This window comes from Lepisma saccharinum, chromosome 26, assembly GCF_977018435.1.
Source record: "Lepisma saccharinum chromosome 26, izLepSacc3.1, whole genome shotgun sequence".
Classification (NCBI taxonomy): domain Eukaryota; kingdom Metazoa; phylum Arthropoda; class Insecta; order Zygentoma; family Lepismatidae; genus Lepisma; species Lepisma saccharinum.
Genome location: NC_139254.1, coordinates 13,956,754 through 13,980,187, shown reverse-complemented (window position 1 = coordinate 13,980,187; position 23,434 = coordinate 13,956,754). Strand labels below are relative to the sequence as shown.

The 23,434-nt window shown below is 39.4% G+C and overlaps 2 protein-coding genes across 4 annotated transcripts in view; one reads left to right on the top strand and one right to left on the bottom strand.

Moving 5' to 3' along the window:
• The window catches only part of LOC145979342 (gem-associated protein 2-like), a 33,724-nt gene extending 25,757 nt beyond the window's left edge, over window positions 1-7,967 (top strand). For both annotated transcript variants that reach the window (XM_083112207.1, XM_083112206.1), the window contains exons 5-7: window positions 2,665-2,823; window positions 5,924-6,103; window positions 7,715-7,967. In XM_083112207.1, coding sequence (XP_082968333.1) covers window positions 2,665-2,823; window positions 5,924-6,103; window positions 7,715-7,810 — 435 coding nt within the window. In that variant the 3' untranslated portion in view covers window positions 7,811-7,967. The remainder of the gene's footprint in view (window positions 1-2,664; window positions 2,824-5,923; window positions 6,104-7,714) is intronic.
• Window positions 7,968-15,448: 7,481 nt separating this feature from the next.
• Window positions 15,449-23,434, bottom strand: part of LOC145979529 (polyadenylate-binding protein-interacting protein 1-like) — a 31,472-nt gene continuing 23,486 nt past the window's right edge. For both annotated transcript variants that reach the window (XM_083112477.1, XM_083112478.1), the window contains 3 exons: window positions 22,481-22,696; window positions 18,234-18,349; window positions 15,449-16,634 (listed from right to left, as the gene is read on the bottom strand). In XM_083112477.1, coding sequence (XP_082968603.1) covers window positions 16,538-16,634; window positions 18,234-18,349; window positions 22,481-22,696 — 429 coding nt within the window. In that variant the 3' untranslated portion in view covers window positions 15,449-16,537. The remainder of the gene's footprint in view (window positions 16,635-18,233; window positions 18,350-22,480; window positions 22,697-23,434) is intronic.

Sequence of the window (23,434 nt, the reverse complement as noted above, 5' to 3'; positions counted from 1 at the left end):
GCTACTCTGGGGCCTGTACGAGATAACAGTATAAGTTGTGCACGATCCGTGGAACAATGAAGGTAAAAGTGACAGCTTTCTGGGAGGGGTTCATTTGTGGACTTTCGACCGCCCATTATAGTCACTCAGCGATAGTGAAACTGCAAAGAAGAGGGTTTAATCGTCAGCAAAGCTGGTGTGGGTCTCATCATCCGATGATGTGGTCGGCCGGAAATTGTGACGAGGTCACGACCCCAGCCCGCTCAAACTCCCAATACAGTGCATGCCATTAGGACATCAGTGACACGACAATCCCCCAACGCAGAGAAGTTTGGCTATACGCCACGGTATCTCAAAAGGCACAGTTTCCAACATCATCTGGAAGAACCTCTCATTGGAAGCGCATCAGAAAGACCGTGGACACCGCCTTGCAGAGTGCCACATCCAGGAGAGGTTCACAAATGCCAGAAAACTGTATGAAACATACCTTGCAGGGGACAAGTGGAAATGGGTGTGTACCCTGAATGAGGGATGGCTCTACCTAGATGAGACCAACAGAGTTTGATGCATTTTCTACCGTCCAACAGACCAGAAGAGCTGTTCTGACTTTGTGCTGCAGTGCAAGGAAAAGTTTTCCAAGGGATTTCTGGTGGTGGCCGGATATTGCAGTTGGGGAACGCTGCCACTCGTCAAAGTGCCTTCCAACACCAAAGTCAACGCAGCTTACTTCCAGGAGAACGTTATGGCCCCTCTGTATGACACACACATCCCCCACCTGTACGGTGACAAGACCACACATGTATGGATCCACATGGAAAAGGCCTCCAGCCATGCCGCTCGAGCATCCCAGGCGTTCTATGCAAGGAAGGCAGAAGAGACAGGAATTCGAGTGATCCCATTTTCGTCCATCCCTGTGAAATACCCAGATGCTTCACCATCCCCGTACCTTGCAGGGTCTTAGGAAAGTTGCCAAAGGGGTATGGCGAGACATTCCCTTTCCCATTCTACGCAGGAGTTTGCTACAGTGGAAACTACGCTGCCGGGCGATCATTCAGGCCCATGGCCGTCACATCGAACACAATCGGTGGTGGTGCAAGGGGATTTACTAGCCACTTGCGAGGTTCAAAGTTGACTATTTTTATCGTGGGCAACCTTCTGTAATTGCATGGATAAACTAATACTATTATGTTTGAGCCACAGATCATTATTTTAAATCATAAATACGACGGCATTTTGAAAAGTTTTGCCTCCTACGCAATAATGTCAATAATATGCAAGATACTTACATGAACCATATGTCTTCTTAAAGCTCTAGGATGTCACTACTTGTCCACGTAGTCACTATCATTGTCCTCGCACAAATACCAATGTTGGGCAAGTTGTTGCAGCCCATCAGCAAAGAAATCAGGCATCTTCTCTTGGTACCTACACACATTTGCTTGCACCTCCGCATCACTGGTGTAGCGGTGTCCCTTCAGGTGCTCCTTCAGCCTCGGATAAAAATCACAAGGGCTGTACGGCAGGTGGGATAAAATCTCGTGGAATTTGAGATGCTGCAATGCATCCTGTGTTTAGCGACTCGCTCCAGTTTCGTGTGTCTCTGAGCAGTGTTGCCAGAGATATTGCATAGGAGGCAAAAATTTTCACAACACCCTTGTACTTTTCCGGAGCTCAGGTAGCTATATACTTTTGCAGAATGCAATAATTGCCAAGTTATATGACAAAAATAAAATATTTAGGCAGCTTTCAGATGAGAGACACCTGCAACATGGGGGTTTTTCTATCAAAAGTGGCAAGTGCCCCTTCAGTCTGTAAGTGCCTACTTCTGTGGCAGAGTGGTTAGCACAGTGAACTAGGATGCCAGGGGTCTTAGGTTCGAATTCCAGCCTGGGCATGGATGTTTGTGAGTGTCCATTCATCAATTTCATCACATCACTCATCCCCATCTTCGCAAATTAGCCAAAAGTGGCACAAAAAAAACTAAAATAAAGCAATTCAATCAATCAATCTTCATCATATCATCACTCATCGTCATTTTCTTTTTAGCCAGAAGTGGCAAAAAAGTAGGGATGGGTCCGATTAATCGGTACTCTATTGGTATCGGCCAATATAGGCATATCAGTTTATCGGTAAAATTACCGATTATTTTACCGATCTGATATATCAATAAATATCTGATAATTTAGTGCAAAATTCTGCCATTTTGTTGTAATTTTTATGGATAATCTCCATGCTGTACTTTCTAAAAAAGTAAATTTCTAAATATGCAATTTATTTTTCACTGTAGTCACCTTAAAACACACATTTATTAAAGAGGTCAATGAACCTTTCAGGTTCTTCAAGGACCATTTCTAATTTTATAACGGATTGGTAGAATATTGGTTATCGGTATTGCTAAATTTTATATCGGTACTTTATCGGTATTGGCCAAAATTTCATATCAGCCCATCCCTACAGAAAAGCAAAGTAAAATAAACCAAATCAATCCAGTCTCTGTGCGAAAGCATTTACTGTGCATTGAAGACCCACAGTCACTACGAAAGCTTTCATTTATTTCTGAGGGTTTGTTTCCAACTGGCATGTCGCTTGTCACTTTGGTTTGAGGACTGCCTTGGAGAGAAACCCATGATATAAGCAACTTTAGTTTATTTGGATTAATTTAGGTCAATTTACGATCTCTTATAGCCAGACAGAGAAGACCGTTATGGATGGTGCGTATTCTGTTATGGGCAAAAGTTGCAGAAAATTTTGGCACGCGAGGATGAAATCTTGGCTGCTCAGAGACTGAACATTCTGGAAGAAGGTGTTCCTCCCTTGCTAAGTGTTGTTACGTCCATGTCACCAGTAAGTAATTCTTATTGAATAGTACATTATAACGATCTAGAATATATTTTTTTCCTGTGTAGAGTTCACTTGAGTGTGGAATAAACATGTTAAGTGTTACAGAGATTAACAGTAATTGCAACAAAAGGGCTTTTAGGAAATAAGAAGGAAATAGGGCATTTGAAAAGTTTTAATTTTCACGGTCACAGACTGTATCTTCAGCTGTACATAAAAGATGGCAGAAACGGAAGTAAGTGTTTGACTTACATAGTTGCCAGGACCAGAGGGAAGATACAAATTGACAAGGAAAAATAGTTCTGCCACCAGGCTTGTCGAAAACTATGATAGGTGGGGTGTGGGATGGGGATGGGGCTTGGTTGGGAAAGTTACTGAGTGACCTTATTCAGGCCAAGGGAGTGCGGTTGCATTCAGGGCTGATATGTAGGTCCTCTCCCATCTTTTCCACACTGAAGTGTTGGTGGAATGGGTAAGGAGTTGGATGATTGCTGACTGGAAGCAGTCATTGAGAGGGGAATTGTGACTGTTGGTATGGAAGGCGACAGTGAAGTCCAGGGTGGAGAAGTTGTGGTATTGATCCTATGGTCGAGGGCTGTGGATGTTGTCCCCACGTAAAAGCCACTGCAAAGTGTTAAGCCAAAAAGCCTTAACTCCACTTCACATGAGAAAAGATGAGATAATATGTTTCACCTTTGCCTGCACCTAAAAATAAAATTTAGGACACTATGGTTGGTATCTCTGAATTTGATTTAAAGCAGCAGCCAAATGTGAAACATTTTTTTCTCATTTTAAGGCTTTCTAGTTTAGTTTGGTAAATGAGTTGTGAAACTGGATGTGTTAGCTGTAATAAAACTGGTAATTCATTTTGAGGTGGCGGTAAAAAATAATTATAATTCTCAAAGGTACTTACTAAGGTGTAACCAATATTGATATTCATATCTGTATCAGGAAGTATTGGGTGAAATTTAACCATACCATAATTAACCCACATGGAAAGCAATGAGAGTGCATTTGCAGGATTCAAATATCGTAAGAAATATACAAAATATGCTATTTTCATTATTTTTGTCTATATTGTGTGACAAATATGAACTTCCAGGTTAAGTTTTAATATTCTGTTTATCAATATACTTATTATACAAATGTATACTTTGTAACCCAAACTCTGGTAGACTGAAATATCTTACTTGCAATGGAATACTTATGTTTACTATTTATAACAAACCAAACTAGGGAATGTAATCCAAAGGTCTGGAGTCCCTGCTTCCTTTCTGCCATCCCAAAATCCTGGGATTACAAGATTAATAGTCCTGAATGTTAGAGATTACTTGCATTACACATTCCAAACAGATTTCCCATCTACGAGGCATATTCGTAAAGTAAGTACCGTTTGCAAATATTGCCGCTGTTGGGATGCAGTCGCGACCGTGTGAGTTCTCGCTGACGTCCATCCAATAGTTAGCCACAGGCACACGTGGGAGCAGGTCATGCTTTTACTTTGTAGTTTTCTGAAGGTTTGAAATGTTCAACAAAATCAATCGGCCCGCCGACTGTGAAGTCCGGTCTGTGATTTGTTTTCTCAATGCAAGAATGGTTGAATTCTTGCCTAGAGGACAGACCCCCAACAAAGATGCCTGCTGTGACACATTAATCCGGCTGCGTCGTGTAATTCAAAACAAAAGATGCGGAATGCTTAGCGAAGGCATTGTGTTGCTGTACAACAATGCTCGTCTGCATACGGCCCAACAAACTCAAAACGTCATCACGTCATTCGGCTGGGAACAATTTGTTCATCCGCCAACAGCCCTGACTTGGCCCCAAGTGACTACCATCTCTTTCTTCATCTGAAGAAGAAGTTTCTTGCTGGTCAGCATTTCGACGAGGATGACGACGTCGAAGCAACAGTGCATGGATGGCTTTCGTCACAGGCGGGAACATTCTATGATGATGGGATAAAAAAACTAGTGCCATGCTACGACAACTGCTTAAACAATGGTGGAAACTATGTAGAAAAGTAGTTTAAGGTCTGTAAAATGCAATGCAAATACAAAAAGATACGAAGCTATTTCACTTTATTTTTTACACCATTTCGGAACTTACTTTCCGAATACGCCTCGTATATACATATAGAGTCATGGGCGTCGCCAGAAATTTTCCTGGGGGGCGGGGTCAACTCGAAGATGTCGCCTTAAAAATATTCTGATACAGACCAGTGGCATATGCAGAAGTTTGTCAAAGAGGGGTTCATTTTTAAAGTTATTGCATTATCAGTATTTTAAAGTGTTGTTATTATTATTACTAGTAATAGTAGTAGTAGTAGCAGCAGCAGTAGTTTTAGTTGAGTTTATTTTAGTATCCAATAAGTTTTTTTTATATAAATAATGTAGTACTTGTTACAACCAAGATTACATAATAGTTACTTCGAACATTAGTAGCAGCAAACACAGTGGAAACGTGTGAAAGTTACAAATTAACCGAGTTTCAGTGTTGCAAATTATGAAAGTTTCGTACCAAATTCAATATCTCAACACTATTTTTAAGCAATGACACAAAATGAGGTGAAATAAAGTGCATTGTTTATAAATTGCCATAAATTGAAAGAAAAAAAGTAGATGGAAATTTCCAAGGGGGTTGACCAACAGGTTCGACCCCCCTCCCCTGCTGACGCACATGTGTAGAGTCTGTTTCCTGTGTGCATTTTACAAATACGTTTAAGTAACTGTATTGCTGCAATCATATGCTAATTGTGATCTGTGACTGTGTAATCATTTGTTGTTTATTTCCTTGTGGTTAATGCATTTCTTTTCAATTACTTTAGCACTGTTTACTTTGTCGTGTTTGGTCTCATAATATCAGATTACAATGGAACCTCAATTTTGCATTTTTTCAGGGGACCAAGTTGAAAAAACTTATAACGGGGGAAAAAGTACAATCGAGGAAAATTTTATAACATTTTGCTATGTTGGGACTATCTAGATTAAACGTTTAATGCAGAAATCAGGGTTCCACTGTAAAATCATCTCATAAGAAAATTATGTTAGCTCATCTTTTTTGTCACCCAACAAAAGAAAGACAAGTAAAGTATTACTCTTTTTTTTCCTAGTCTGTTGTGGAGCAAGTCCTGGAATATCACATCGAGTGGCTGGAAGAGGAAGGATTTTCCGATCAACAAGGACGGTGGCTTTATGCCCTTCTCATATGTTTGGAGCGACCTCTAGCCCCTGAGACTTGCAGTATTCTTCGTTCTCTCGTCCGAACATGTTGCAAACTGAGAGCATATCTGGTAATTTTATTTTTTTAATAATCTAGAGCATGATTGTACTGATCTGAATTTTTTTACCAATATAATATAAAATAGGAAATATGAGACTTCTGTTATGATGATGCCTTGGAAACTGTGTACAGTATAGTGAAATCCTGATCATACATCATCCTGGGTGGCCGCGGTAGCTCAGTTGGTAACGCGTCTGACTACCATGCTCAAGGTCCCGGGTTCGATCCCCGGCCGGTTCAAATCCGGGAACTTTTCTAACGTTAAAAGCGGCCCCGGCGCCCACCCAGCATCGAATGACATGGGTACCTGGGGGAAACCCCGGGGGGTAAAGGCAGTCAGGGGCATGATGCTGATCACATCACCCCCACTCATGACCGGATCAAGAAAGTGTGGGGCATTATCCCCACACTTCCTATACGCCTTCATGGCATGGTGCTAAGCACAGGGGAGCACTTTACCTTTTTTTTTATTTTACAATTTTCAGGGAACTGTGATCAAAAAATTTAAAATATTGGAAAATGCAGTGAGAAATGTAATGATCTGTTAGGGATGGCCCGATATTTTACTTTCCTGGAAGTTCCTGAAGCTCCTCAAAAAACATAACAATAAAACTGTATATTTATGGTTGCTAAACATTTTGTGACATTTCAAATTACTTTTATTATTATTATTATTATTCAGGAAAGAACTAATGAAAAAGAAAGCATTATATCTATGAAACTTTTGCCTTTATTGCCTGAAAATTTAAATAATTGAATAGAGGAGCTACAAAAGTTTTTATTGCTAGTTTGTGCAAAGGAAGCCTGCATCTTATGAACATAATCCCATGAAAGGTGTGTTTTTGTTTTGTTTTACCTGTTCGTGAGTTAACACTGCTTCTCTCTTCACTCCGAGTGGATGCACAGTGGTTCGTATCCCACTTTAAACTGTGTGTCCAGTTTCAATTAACCTATCTGAGCCTAAGTGGACGAAAAACATGCTCTTGCCAAAGATGCTGAAATTTCTCCAGTGCAGGGTGTTATCATCGATAGCTGGGGAAAGGGTTCCCCCCTCCCACACACACTGGTTGTGATTTATACATTAATCAGTTATATCTGTACTTCCAATCCCCCCTTTTTTTGCTATATGCATGTCCATTCTTCAGGCCGAGTTCTTTTTTTAAGATTATGTAAATTCCAAGACAATAAATGCAGTAGTTTGAGAGATGTAATGTTTTCGTTTTACAAGTTGTTGTTTTTTCATGGATGCCCTGTATTTTACATTTGTGTTCTTTATTCAGCAATTTAAAATAAACTAAAATCACTTCATTACTGGTAGTTACTTATAAAATTATGCTGTTCACTAGTCAACTCAGGTCCTCCCGATGGCGTAGTGGTAATGTTGTCGCCTTGTAATCAAGGCGGTCCCATACTTGGTGGAGGCACATGGTACAGTGGTTTGGGTACATTATTAAATTGTAGGTCCAGCCAAAATTAGCCTATTTGTGCATAAAGTGGACTTACAAAAACAAATCAATCAACCGCTGGTCAACAGGGCAATTTCATACAATTGCAATCACACAATAATGTATTGAATAGAAAATCTTGGAAATATTCTTATATATATATTTTTTTCGTATAGGATTCAGCTGACCATCCTCATCTTCAACCACTTAATTTATTTATTTGCCTTGTCGCAAGATATTTTGGGCAAAACGATCTCGCCGACAGCTGCTGAATGTGTCATACATGTGATGTGTATCTTTTGGTACCTGAATGAAATTTTTTATATGAATGAACATTTATACAGTTTTGTATGTAAATGTATTTTTAGAGCTACTCTGTTCTTAGACATATCCTTTGTATACCGTAAAGAATACATTCATGCATCTTTTTATTTCTCTTATCCTGTTCTTGATATCTCCTTTGATATTAACATTAAATCTGTGATGTAAAACTTAATAGTTGGTAGTGTATGTTCATTGTATATGGTCCTGATTCAAATGTGTGCGTGTTTGCACACACATATATAATGTATTTACAAAAAAAATGTATATATTGAATTTTGAAAAAATGACTGTTCTTTTTCATACTGCCAGATAATATTGAACACCAGGAATCGACTGCCATGACTGTTTTTTACAGATTTAATTTCCATATTTGTAATGTCTGATACTGTACTGATCTGATAAAAAAAAGTTGCAAACATTTTCATGAAGACATGTAAGGCTTCATTAATCCCCTCTTCTGATTAATGAATATTAGTTATTGTTATCAGAAAACTTTATATTGGAATCTGAGGTGGTCAGTAGAGCATCTGACTAACACATTGAAGACCAAAGTTCGATTTGAAGAATGTGTCTCTTGTCGTGGCCCGCTACAATTCTTCTAGCCTGGGTGCTCTGACTGTTAGAATACGTGTTGGCTGAAACTTAATACAATATAGATTATGATCACAAGATAACATAGAAATAGTGTCTTTACTTCCAAAGTAGAATGCTGCAAAAATGCACAGTCTTATTTTGGATTTGCCGAAAAAACTTGAAGATTTTGCTGCTTACATTCTGCTATTACTGTGCATTCTTTTGAAAGTACAAGCTGTCTTCTTCAAGAAAATTCTTTCCTCGTGCGGTGAATTTCCTGTACATTAACAGGGCAGCCACTTCAGAGAGATGATAAAATTCAAGTATAATTCCTGATTTTCAAGGTGAACTTTCCAAAAATGCAAGGGTAGAAGCAGATGTTTTCTCTATTTCAACCTTGCCTATTACAGTTTCTCACCACCCCCACACACACAATACATTAAGGGCCAGTTTTTCAATGTCCTGTTAATCTCTCTGTTATCTAACTGCCAGTTGGAGATAACAGGCAGTCTTAACCAGCACCGGGTTTTTCAATGTGAAAGTAACTGCCAGTTAACTAAACCATGGTTTGTTCTCCGAAACAGTGTGTTGGCAATTCTGAAGCACGGAAATTACAGGAAATCGATCTGCGCGCCATCTGTTAGTATAGATTCAAACCGGGTCGACTTGCACACAGCCTGGCATTTAAATATAGAACTACAAGCACGCCGTGCTCAAAAGCACGTTATTGCATGTGAAACGATAGGAACAATGGCTGCGTATTCATTTGTATGCTTACGAAATAAATTAACGAAAGACAGCACTACAAATTTGGTTTTCTTCTAATAAAGGCCAATTCCACGTGGGGGAAATGATGTTACCTACTTTCTTGTAGAAGAAGCGTGAAGAACTCGAAAGTCGAGATATTAATAATACCTGTTTGTTGATATAAACACTCTTATTATTATCATGTAAATATTTTTGACTGCATGCTTTGTACCTCTCTATGCATGTTGTTGAGCGAAAAAACAACATGTTAATAGTAAGCAAGCTTTCTAAACTTCTAAAAATATGAAGGTACGAGTAAAAATAATTTTAAAATTTACAGTAATATTTATCCGAGAAGATCATTCAACAATAAAGCGTGAATTGAATGCAACACACGTAATAAATAATTGACAAGAAAAAAATGACCAGGACTCGAACTCTTATTACAAAACACAACACACTCCGAAAGGTGGTGCCGCTAACCACTACACCACATTACTGCTTAGAGATTGTCCCACCTGGTAGACCGGATACCTGGTCACAAATTTTCTAACACAACCTTGCCAAGCGAATTCTAGCAACTACGCTGCTTAATTTCCATGGACGTTGGTAAGTTCTGCCAAACAAAATAAGTCTTTTTCTGTACGAATTTAAAAGTTTTATGAATCATATCTTGTTTAATCTGACAGTGAAGTTGCGAGTGTGGAACTTCGATAGCTGCACGAGGCATCCATGTTGCTTCGTAACTTCCAGTTAGGCTGGTAACTGCAAGAAGAAGTACCAGTAAAAATAATCGCCACCAGAGTTCCAGTTACGAGCTAACTGTACATTGAAAAACCGAAATTTTCACTAACTTCCAGTTACGTGCTAACATTAACCTTAACTGAACATTGAAAAACCGGCCCTAACAATATAAAGGGACTGTGTTATTCCAATGTATGTGGAGTTTACACTTGCCATTTCACATTCTCCGACTCGAAATACTGGGTGGGCCATAAGTCAGTTGTCAAAAATGCATTTGGTGCAATGATACTAAACAAATGAAAATACAAATGTAATTTACAACATAGGTATTACATCCTAACCTACAAAAGGTGCTCAAAGTGGTTTCCATGCTGTTCTATGCAAACATTGCATCTGTTCAACACTGATGTACAAATTTTGTCAGAAATCTTCCTGGACTGTAGGTTTTCAAATGCTGATTGGATTGTTCCTTCAGATGCTCAACATCATGAATCTTGACGAAATAAACTTCATTTTTTAGTATACCCCAGACTGAAAAATCCATGGGTGTCAAATCAACAAACAATCACAGAACCTCACACGAGACTCCAATAACTGCTAGTGTCGACTGACTTATGGGTAATACTCACTAGTCAAGTTCACAACCGACTTCCACTATGCCAGGCAAAACGAAGTCGAACGATTGCTATTGACAACTGACTTATGGCCCACTCTGTACATCTAGAAAAACAAGTCTCAAATATTTAGGGATGTACTAATCTACTAAAAAATGTTAATTGTACAAGAATTTCAAACTCAAATTAACTAATCAATAGAGACTGGATTTAAAGGGAAAAATTTTCCTCTAAAAAGGACAAAGGGAAAATTATTGCCCAAAAAGGGGGGGGGGAGAAAGGACTAGTTTTTTGCACTCCACTAGAAATACTATTTTCAATGAAAGCGCAATATATGAATGGTATATATTGTGCTTTCATTTAAAATAATATTTTTAGTGGAGTGCAAAAAGCAAATAATCTTATCAGTTTTGATGAAATCTTCCTTGAAACAGCTTACCACATTCCACAGCTTGCTGCCACTTGTGTACCTGGCTTTGCCATTTCACTGACACTCAATACTGTCATCACTGTCACACAGTTAAGTTAGAACTATTCTAAAAAACTTCACTATAAAAGTCTAAATCCAGCAAGTAAGTACACTTTCAACCCGACAGGCATGCTGCTTACTGTGAGTTTGTTGCTGCGTAAGACCAGATCACATTGTTTCAACAATCGCTGCAACATACTCCCAACACTCGTGGAGGTAAGGTAGCACGTGCTTGTTCTTTCTTTCCTCTAAACTGCGTCAAATAGACAATTGTTGAGTGTTTTGTTCATGGAAAAAACAGTCGTACAAAATATTTGACATCATCAATAAAGGGACAAAGGATTTTTAAAAAGGGGAAAAAAAAGGAATGTACGCTGAAAAACTAGTCAATAAAGGGATCAGAAAGGAAAATATTTTAAAAAAGGGAAGTCAAAACCATGTAATCTTGGTGGAAGATAATTATCAACACTACTGTTATTTATTCCATGATCCGTGTTGAAAAATACAAAGGACTTCCTTTTAAATTCATGTCTTAAGATATGTTATCTTGCTATATTATTCCCTCTGTCAGATTGTTCTGCAAAGGGCACTAACAAAGTAAATGGATTAAGAGAATTCTTTTGTTATTTTCCACACAGCTTTCTTTTCCTTCCTCGATAAAAATCAAAGTGAAACTGAAAATTTTACGTCCGGGCATTTATAAATATGTTTAAATTCAATGGGATTTGCATAAATAAAAGTTGCAATTTTTCATGTCTACGGAGAAAAATTCACACACAATTCCCGGAGCCAAAAATACACGTAAGCCGTAAATACCACGTAAGATGAAAACTGAAGCTGTACTTTAAGAAGAGATTTTAGACTTGCTTTAATTACAATTAATTAATGCTTCAGACTACATCCTGGATGGGGAAAGGCCACAGTATTTAAGATTTTTGCAAAACTTCATGCATACAAGAATGTAATTCTTAACCCTCAACTACAGTTGTGACGTCCCATGGACCGGAGCGTTCCTTTTGCTTGTTACCCCACCATTAGTTTTGACCTTGAGGCTCTTTCAGTACCTTCCTCAACTTCCGTGTGCTGTGAAAGCCTGAAGGGAAAGGTTGCATTATTTGCTTCTGTGGTGTTCTATTTATACACTGGCTGACAAAAAAAGTTAAGCACCCAGAAGGAGTGGTTGGACGTGAATGAAACTACATATGCTGAAAGTCCATGTACCTTTATTGAACTGATTACAATATAGGATGCAAGAGTCAAGGCCGTTGGCAGTTACAGGTGGAATGGTGGCGCCAGGTCAGTAGGGTGTCGCACCCCCTCTGCCCTTATGCGGTTCGGAATAGTGTCAAACAGCCTTTGGATACTCTCCTGAGGCAAGTTCGTCCACAGGTGTTGCAGCTGTCCCTACAGATCCTGCAGGTTGGCACTAGGATCAATGTCATCCCACACATGTTCAATGATGGAGAGGTCCGGGGATCGTGCTGGCCACGGGAGGACCTCAACATGCTCTAGGCAGCCCATAGACACATGGGCTGTGTGTGGGCATGCATTATCTTGTTGGAACACTGTCCCAGGGTGCTGTGCCATAAGTGGTAGGACGTGTGGATGCAGAATGTCTGTGACGTATCGCTGTGCCGTCAAAGTCTGCCGAAACACTATTAGAGGTGACCTGAACGCATATCCAATGGCTCCCCACACCATGATGCCAGGGGTCACACCTGTGTGTGTCTCCACGATGTAGGCAGGATGTGCCCTCTGCCCTCGACGCCGCCAAACCCGCACACGATGGTCTTCGGAGGTCATGGAGAAGCGGGACTCATCACTGAACATGATGCGACACCATTCGTCCTCTGTCCATGCCTCCTGAGCATGGCACCACACCAACCGCAGGCGTCGGTGTTGTAGTGTCAACGACAACCGGTGCATGGGGCGGTAGGACCCGAATCCGGCGGATGCGAGTCGTCGAGACACTGTGCGGGAACTCACAGGATGTTGTATATTGTCCAGTACATGTTCTCGGATGACGAAGTTCTGGGATCCCGCACTGCTTGGCGTGCCATACCCGCCCTCGGGGTGGTGTTTCTTGGTCGATCTGAACCTGCACGACGTGCATGGGTGCCCTCATGTACCCATTGATTCCAACATCGGGCCACTGTGACATCTGAATGGCCCACATGCCTGGCAATTGCCCAATACGACCAACCCGCCTCATGCAGTCCCACAATGCGGCCTCTGTCAAATGCTGTCAATTGCTGGATCGGCTGTCTAACGCGTCAGCGAGGCATCGCCGGTGCTTCGTTTTCCTCTCTGGATTTCATGCTGCACTGTCTGACTCACAGCAGGTGACTGGTCCCACCTTATCAGCAACAGGAGGTGTCACAAATGCCCTCTGGTGGGCGTTCTACACATTACAGATCCTTGTACATCTAATCATTTACTCACACATCAATGGTATGCATGTATACCGAAATGGGGTAATCTTCGACCACTCCTTCTGGGTGCTTCACTTTTTTTGTCAGCCAGTGTATACTGTGGTCCCACGGACTGTGTTTGGGGGTTAAAATCACTGACGATTTATTACGATCAATAGACAAGAGAATGCCAGATTTATTATTTGTGGCATATACTGAATAGAGACCCGCGGTTTTGAAGAATGGATGTTAACAATTACTAAGGACTAAATTCACGTTTATCAGCTGTGTGTAAATACTCAGTTAAGAGATATTTTCGCTTAGTGAATTTGTTTCCTTAAACTCACAATATAAACAAAATACTTTTTTTGAGAAGTTAAAAAAATAATGTTTCGCCCTCAAGACTATGTAATTGTGTTCAGTGAATAACGAAGCATACAACATAATTAAATTCACATAATTTAAAATATGTCCTGATATAGTTATACTATTCCTTTTCTTCTTAGAGGTCCTGTGGACCGCACGACTGTGTTAGTGCCCAAAACATTCACTACAGCGGTTAAGGGTTAAGAAACAAAGTGAACAAATCATAACCACAACTCAATAAAATTTTAGATTTCCAAATAATCAATTTTATCAAATCCCAGTACAGATATATAACAATGAAAATTCACTATACTGTAAAAAATAGCAAAAATTCTTGACTTTTTCTGGACCTACTTGTTAGTTTCTTGACATTCTTCGACTGGTAGACATCCTATTAGTGCACCAGATTCGTAGTAAAATCAAAGGTCTGTCGTAGGTTTCACCACCAGCAAAAGAAATTTGTTCACCTGAAGACTAGAGACCAGGTGCTCTCTTGAAATGCAGTTTTAGAATAAATATAGATAAAAGTACTATGCAATGGATGATGTCCATTTAACATTGCATGCTAATGTAGAACCATTGTCACTAACATTCGGAGAATTATTACACTTAATTGTTAAAATATTCAAGCATTGCTATTGGAGGGAATTAATAAGGTACAGTTCAGCCCTAAAACGCATGATTACACATGCCTTGCTAAATTACGAGGGCAGTTTTTCTTGTAGTGGCAACATGTATGAGAAAAAGACATGAAAGAAGATACATACCTGGAATCATTTGCAATCCTTCAGTGTAATCTCCTGCTGCTACGTGAATACGTTTCCAAACATCTGGCAGTCATTGGATGCCATTGATAGCTCCTGTTTGTGCCACTGTGCACAGAGACCGCCCTGTGGCCGAAATGATGCTCGGGATGTCTGGAAAGCATTTTTTCCTCAGCGGTTCCTTCATCTTGGGAAACAAATCAAAGTCACAGGGACTCATGTCAGGAGAATAAGGTGGGTGCACCTCCCAACCCCATTGTTACAGTACGTTCTGCACCACTTGTGCTGTATCTTGCGTTATTGTGGAGAATGGTGAGTCTAGATTGCAGGAGATGTGGTCTTTTGCACCTAAGAGCAGGGTGCAAATGGTCACGAAGGTAACTGACATAATAGTGTGCATTCACTGTAACACCTTGTCGAACACTATGTGCAAGGATAACCCCTTCATGGTCATATGCCACAATCATCACCACCTTCAAATTTGCCGGTTCTTGTCTGACTCTTTTTGGACGTGGTGAAGCTGGATGATGCCACTCCGACTGCTGCTTCAATTCCTGCTCGTACGATCTGGCCCACGTTTCATCAGTGGCAATACTGCGAGCAAGGAATGAGTTACCTTCCACGTGCAAACTGAAATTTGATGAATATTCGCTGTTCTTCACGCGTGAACGTTGTTCAGGGTGGGATTACACACACACACTTCATTTTAATGTCTTCTACCACACAACAGTACTATTCAGCACCAAACACCTACACACGATCCGTAATGCAAGACTAAACAAGACCCAATCGTCTTTTGTCCCAACGACAACTGACAAGGGTATACCAACAGTGTTGCCACTACAAGAAAAATGGCCCTCGTATTTTCACCCTCAAAAGAAGGAAAGAAAAAATATAGTTTGGTTTTTTCATGCTGTATTTAAACTGCAGCTAAATTTTACATTCTTACAAGACAAAGAGTACAAGGAATATTTTACATTGAACTTTTTGACATGCCTCTCCAGGAAAAAAAAAATAATGAAATAACAAGAATTATTAGGACTACATCCAAAAAAATTTTGCTTCCTAAATTTAAATTTTATCATTACATTATTTATTTTTTAACACTCGATAAACTTGTGCATACAAAATATAGCAGGATATTTTGTAACTGTTTTTTTTTAAAGTTATTTATCACTACTTATACATTTTTTTTTAATTAGCCAATCCTGATATTACAGCCACATCTACAATGCTGATATGGTTACTGGTAACACAGAGCTGCCCAACTTAGTATTTTTTTCCTAATTTTTCCTAGTCACGTATAATATTATCTTAAGACAGAAAAAACATTAGACTAATTTGTATATTTTTTTGGGTGGAAAACTCATGAATTAATACCTATTCTGTTCACATGTCTAACAAACTAACAAGACCGTACCAAAAAATCCATACCCACGGAAATTATATACATTATGAATTACATAATATTCGAAAAAACCAACCAGTATAATTTTTAAATAAAAAATATAAATAATAACTATGCTAATATTTTAGTTTCCTCATATTATGACCACAGTTGTCAAAATTGGTATATTTAACTGCAGTTTCCTTTGCAGAGATTCATATTTTATTCATATTTATTCACTTGTTCTGCATTGTCATAAAAAAAGGGTATTTCACAAATTAGTGATGTTGCAGATAAATAAAACTAGTCGATTTGATTTTTTTTTTCAAAAAATGATAACAGTGTCATGGTGGTGAGATGGACTTGTCTTTTTTTTCTTTTTACAATGATAATGATTTTTTTTTACTGCCCACAAGAACAAACACCATAATAAATATACACAAGCATCCCTCACACAAGCACACTCGCTTTCCCAACACACAACATTGTACAAAAGTTAATACACCTTAAAATATACATTGTGAAAAAAATTAACATTTCATGGGTATGAAACAAAATTCCCACTTGTCACCAGTACCACTTTTCGTCAAACTTATCTTATCAGGTAGATTTGGGTCCAAGCTTCAAGAATTGTTCAAATGCAGCCTGCATTACATCATCCATTTCATCGTCTCCCAGTGACCAGTTTTCAGACTCTCTGTAAGGAAGAAAATTATGTATGAAAATGGAGTATTTCAACAAAATGGCGAAAGTTCATTTTAAAAAAATACTATTATTGTTACGTGAAATTTTGAAATTTCGAATTTCCACGTTGCACAATTTAATGGTTAAATCCTATTAATTTTGAAGACTCTCATTTTGAAGTGTCTTCATTCACTAAGGTACAGCATCTGGAGCAACACGGAAATATGAAATTTCACGTAAGTAATTTTAGCCTGTGTTTACCGCACCCATCATGAATACTATTGTTGTGTTGGGACCAAAACATTCAAATGTATAATTAGTAGGGTTGAGCCGAAACCACCTTCAACCAATACGATTGCTGATACCCTCAGAGATACCCACCGATATCGATACATGTACGATTCCAGTTTAAAATAACAAAGGTTGGTTATCGAGTCATACTAATTCATCATATTACACTCCTTTAATGGCATTAAATAACTCCCAAACTATTCTCATGTAGCATTATAACACTTTAAAATGACTTGTGACATTTATTGTTTTTTTATGTGAACTTTTCTCTAGACACCAAGGAAGCAAAGAAAGACTTTTTGAAATGTTTTTTTAAAGTGTTGCAGCTACACCAAAAAAAAAAAAATCAGTGGATTGTATCTCTTCCTCAATTTCATGTAAACCCTATTTGTTCTTGTCATTTGAGTTGATTGAAAAAGGAGAAAAGCGACCGTTATTAAAATAACACTCATCAGGCCTACTCTTCCTTATTCTCTGTCATTTGCAATAAAAACAAGTCATTGCGGTATCAACAGATACCGTCACACAAAAGACTCCCTACACAGAAGGGAAGAACACAAGAATAAATTGTTGAATCCACCCCCCTCGCTCCCTGCTTGAACTTAGATAAAACAAAACGAATTCCACAGTGACCTTAATCTGTCCTTCCCAAGGACTCTGCAATCATCTGGCCGGAAACAGCCCTGCATGATTCCTTGGAGAAGTTTGGGAGCAGCTTTCACTTTGCCTTGCCTTTTGTCTTGTCAATCATCTGCTTCTCATAGGGGTGAGGGTTTGTCCAGCATTCTCGGAAAATCTATACACAGAACTTCTGCTGGCCTTTCAACCTGTCACTAGGAAGGGTGGCATCGGTGGTAAAATTTCAACTGATGCCGATACAGGTACTCAAAGTGTACCAGATTCAATAAAAAGGTAAATTTAGTGCCAAAAAAGCATAAAGTAGGTGCTTATCTGAAAATGTGTAGATAAGTCACTAGAAACAGAACAAACAATAAATACTCCAGTGCTTGAAGTGGAAATTGTTAGCTGGGAGTATGTTTGGTTGAGCCCTGGTGTTAGCTGGGGGTATGCTTTTATGATTAAACATGCTGACAATGAGACAGCAGATGGCTGCTTCCCCCCTTCCACTTTGAACAATGACCTACTAGAAATAGATGGGAATGGAGATTTACTTTCGACACCACACGTGAATCTCATTTGCCCAGGTCCACGCAGAATATTTGCATGTAATTTATTACAGGATACATTTACCGAAACATTATCAGCTGTTATCAGTATGTAAATTTCCAGTAATGTGCATACATAAAGAACTGTATCTTACCCAAACTCCTCATATTCTTCGGTGTCTGTGGAACTTTCAACAATACTTTCTTGCAGGAAGCGGCTTTCTTCTTGTGTGAGGATCTTGCCATCAGGTCCATAAAATACTGGCCCATTCTGTAAGATACAAGTCAATCCATTTTAAATAATACTTAAGTCATTTTCCTACTTATAACAAAAAATTAATACAGTATTAATGATTTTTGTGTGCACTACTTCAGATTGACAATGTACTGAAATAATTTTGTCAACGCACAGCTACAATCCACTATGTACAGTAAAAATACATGAAAGGAAGGAAAGAGTACATGCCCCATAAAATGAAACTATCTATATTTCACAGCATGGCTACATGTTCACTGCAGAAACAATGATGGCATTGGTGTAGCCAGAAATTGGACAAAAACTTCTTCACCCGTGCTAGTTTGCTAGATGTTGGGTGGGTGATGTCCATATATGAGTCGAGGGTTTAATGGGTCCAAATTCTCCCATTGGTTTAGTAAGCATTTTGCACTAATTGTGTAATAAAATAAAATAAGCATCTCAGAACAGGTCAAAACAATACATCAAGGATGAGATGTACAGTATGGTCACAAAATGACCCCCCCCCTTTTATTTTTGACGCTATAATTGTTATGGAAACACCTGATACTTTAACCTTTTGGAGCCCAAGGCCATTTTCACATGTAACCCCCTTGATGCCCGAGCAGATTTTGACACAATTAATTAGATCGGAGGCTAATTGCCCTAGAGATGAGTGATATACTGTTGTACGCGGAATGAACCGGAGATTCAGACTATATAAAATTTATGCAAATTCGGCGTATATGTGGCAGGAAGGAGGGGCAAAATTCCAAAATTTCGGGAAAAAATGGGGATTTTTCCCCCTCCCACCAAGAAAAAAGTGCATGACAGTGTCGACATGCACATGGAAATTATCGCTGACATGTAAGGAACACAAAAATATTTGCATTATTATCGTATGACCAATGTAACGCGAGTTGTACCCCCAAAAGGAATGGTCAGCATGCCACTGATTCAAGCTTCAAAATGCAGCGGTACTTTGGAATGACTGTACCTCAGAGGCTAATTGCCCTAGAGAGATGAATGATATACCATTGTACGTGGAATGAATCACAGATTCAGACGATATAAAATTTATGCATATTCGGCGTATATATGGAGGGGGGAAGAGGGAATCCCCGAAAAATATTTCCTTTTTAAAAAAAATGGGGTTCACCCCCCCCCCCCTGCCCCTTCGAAAAAAAGGACATGAAAAGGTCAACATGCACATAGAAATTATCGCTGGCATGTAAGAAACAGAAAAATATTTGCACCATTATCATATGACCAATGTAACGCGAGTTGTACCCCTGAAACGAAAGGCCAGCGTGCCACTGTCTCAAGCTTCGGTTTTCAGCAAAATGCAGGGTTACATTGAAATGACTATAGCTCAGAGGCTAATTGCCCTAGAGAAGAGGGGACGTCAAGCTCTTCTTCATCCCAATCGGAGTCTGTATCCATATCCTCCAGTTCATCTCGGATTTCATCAGAACGGAGATCACTCGGGGCAGCCATGGTCGACTATAAGCCTTTTGGGGACACAGCAGGCACAGACGACACTGTCACACGAACGAAGCAAAGATGATGATAAAGTCTTGGGAAGTCACACTTCACTCAAAAAATCTTTGGCACTTGGGCACAAAACGAGTCTCACGTACGCACAATCTTCCAGGAGGAAAAGCTAGAACTGAGTAACTAAAGCGTGCCAATTCTTGCAGCTATTTTCTTTAGCGTGCCTCGAACTTACATTATTACGACGCAGTTTCAACAACCTCTCTTCCCCCTCCACCAACTCCCAACCCACGCTTGCTTCCGCACGGAAAACATTTCTTTTGACCTCGAGTACTGATATACAAACTTCCTTCCAATGCAGTTTCCAGAGGTGAGGGAAATGCATTGCTTTAGAACAACAAAGCCGGCCTTCCTTTGTCGGCAAAATTTTTCCCTTGAAAAAAGATGCAAAAAAGAAGTCTCCTTTTTCCTGACATTTTCATGAAAAGAAAAAACGTGCAACAATCATTTCTGTTAAATACATGTGTTAACAACAATATCAAAAAAGAAAATCGAAATTCTAGCTATGACGTAAAAACTACGACCTTGACAGAGCATCTCAATCGAGGCGATCGGGCTCCTAAAGGTTAATTGTCTGTAAAAATGGTATGGAGACCATCATTTTCACAGCACAGCCAAATTATGCACGATGTTCTGGCACGTTTCATGATGCAAGCATGTCATTACCTGAATTCGACCTTTCCCTGATGGTAGATTGGAAGAAGTTCTGAAGATAACCCATCCCAGCCTGGCCTCCAGAAAGTCCCAACCTCACCTCTGGTGGTTCATCATCAATGACAGAGTCAGAAATAACCGATATTGCACAAGACAGGAGTTACGAGAAGCTGTGGAAGATGCCTTCAGGTGCGTAATCCTGTATTAATCTCCACAAAAACATCCGTCAGAACATGGTGCAGAGTGTTCTGTTGTCTTAAACCATACGGTGTGTGTCCATATCAAGCGTTTATCCACTGTAGTGTCAAAAATAATGGGGGGATACACCCATTGTGCCCACTCTATATATTTTCCTTCACTAAGTGTGAGCAGCCATGTCGAGGAAGATCTAGAGGATATGGAAGCAGATTGAAACTAGAATTTCCCATGGGCGTTTACGGAAGTATTACTTTTTCATTTACTCTAGGAATCTCTTACTTAATGTAACTGTACACAGGACATCAACTGAAATTAGAAGCCTCAAAAAAAGTTAACATCAAGCAAGAAATGTCCACAAAATATATGATCTTTTTCTTGTTATTTAACATCACTTGTCTACCACCTTTGGCTAATCGTGAAGATGAGGTGAGTGTTGATATGATGACGGGACACTCACAAAGATTGATTGATTGATTTGGTGTTTTAAGTCCACTTTATGCACAGTTAAGGACAATCGGGACTGGACCTACAGTTTAAAGTGGGATCCGAACCTCTATGTGTCTCCACTGGGTATCGAACCTGGTACCCCTTGATTACAAGGCAACGACGCTACCACTGTGCCAAGGGAAGGCCTGACACTCACAAAGAACACCCATGTCCAGGCTGGGATTCGAACTTGGGACCCTGGCATCGTGTCATGCTGTGCTAACCACTCTGATATGGAGGTTGGCTAAGAAATACATGAGAATAGAAACACATTTATTAATGTTATTTTGAATAGTATTTCTCAAGCTAAATGAGTTTTTCCGTATTTGATTTTTATGTCCATATTATGCACAGATGGCTCCTTTGGACTGGAGCTACAGTTTAAAGTGGGATCCGAACTACTATGTTCCTTCACCCGGGATCCCTTATAAGACAATGCCCTTCTTTCTATACTCTATGTCCCAGGAATATGTCGAGCTTTTCTGCCACTTTTTGGCTAATCAAGAAGTTAAGGATGAGTGATGATATGATGAAATTGATGAAGAGACAATCACAAAGAACACCCATACCGAGGCTGGAATTCGAATCTGGAACCCCTGGTGTCAGCACAGTGTGACACACAACAGTACAAAAGGAGAGAAAGTGAGTGGGTAGAGCAAAGCAGTACGTACACCTGCAAATGGCTGGTTCCTGCAGTCACGTTGCCCTCTCACGTGCTCGTTGGTCGAGCCCTCTCGAGTACTACTTGCACAGAGGGAAGGTTTTTGTTCCCTTGCTCTCAAGATTCCTGGGATAGATTATAATAATAACCTGAGCCTATCTCCCGGCTGCCAGTCTCCCTCACACAATCCTACCTAGAGGTGTAGAGATCTTCAACAGGTAATGGGGTGACGTGGAGTTAGCATGTCGAACCCCCAGCCGTTGTAGGAGATTTCCGAGACCAGGTTACGCTACTTACTGGTAGCTCCCCAATTTCCTCACGGTGGTGGGTTGCTACCAGCCCTATACACAAGTCGAAAATTCCCGGAGACTGAACCAGGGATCGAACCCATGCCATCCTGCAGCCGCCTTCCAAAATAAGGTGCCTTACACTGCACGGCCACGGAGGAGGACTCCTGAAATAGATTATAACTTAATAATCAACATGAAAAGCTGCTTGTAACTGCCACACAAGGAGAACATATGATCTAGAATACATCAGCATCCCCCCCCCCTCCCAAATATTACATTTTGACACAATTAAAATGAATGTACAAGTTACTGAATGAAACTTACCACATAAGGGTTTAACTGGGGCTGTGAGTTATTCCAATTCTGGTTTTGGGGTACGGTTGTAGCTCTTCCCCATCCATGGCGCCACAGCTCAACCACATTCCGGAGCATCAGCTTTATGTTTGAATCGTCGTTCAAATTTTGGACGATGTTAGCCACCTGAGCCATTAAGGATTGCAGCTCAGCCTTCTTATCTTCTTCCAAAGCATATCCAGTCAGCTGAAAAAAAGATTACCACAATTATTCAAAAAATAATCTAATTAAGGTCAATCCATATGAAGTGGTAAAACGTGGTTGCTTGACCATTTTTAAAAAAGTATATTTTTTGTGTGGTGTGAGACTCATATGTAGGCAGTTCAGAACCACTGTTATTTTATTTTTACTATCACCGATTTGAAGATGGTGGGCAACTTTTTTATCTCAGCTCTGTTAAGTCCTAGGACAATGTGACAAAATCTGTTATTTTAAGCACATTATAGGCTACAATTATATTTACGTATAATATCCTCAATATTATTCATTCATAATACATTTTAAGGTTAAAATTGTGTATCCTAATTGCTCAAATGTAATTTTTGGACTTTTTTTAGTGGAAGGCAGTTTGTTTAACACTTGAATTTTTTTGTGCAAGTGCATGTGTACCAATAGTGTGTGTAAAAATTATTTGAAGCTTGAGACTTTAATCCTTTTTTTCCTACAGGGTCATAAACATGTACTTTTGTTAAAAAAAAATCCAAGTTCAGGGTTAAAAATCTCTGGTGGGCAGTTGTTTAAAAATCTGAAATTTGTACACAATACAGTACTCCATGATAAGTAACTTCAGTAAAAATTCTGAGTTTGAGATTCAATTGGTTTAAGAGATACAAATATCGTGAAAAAAAAATCAATATTTTGCATTAAATATGGTGTGCCTAATTTCATTTCTTATTAACATTTTGTGTTAAAATTCTACAAATT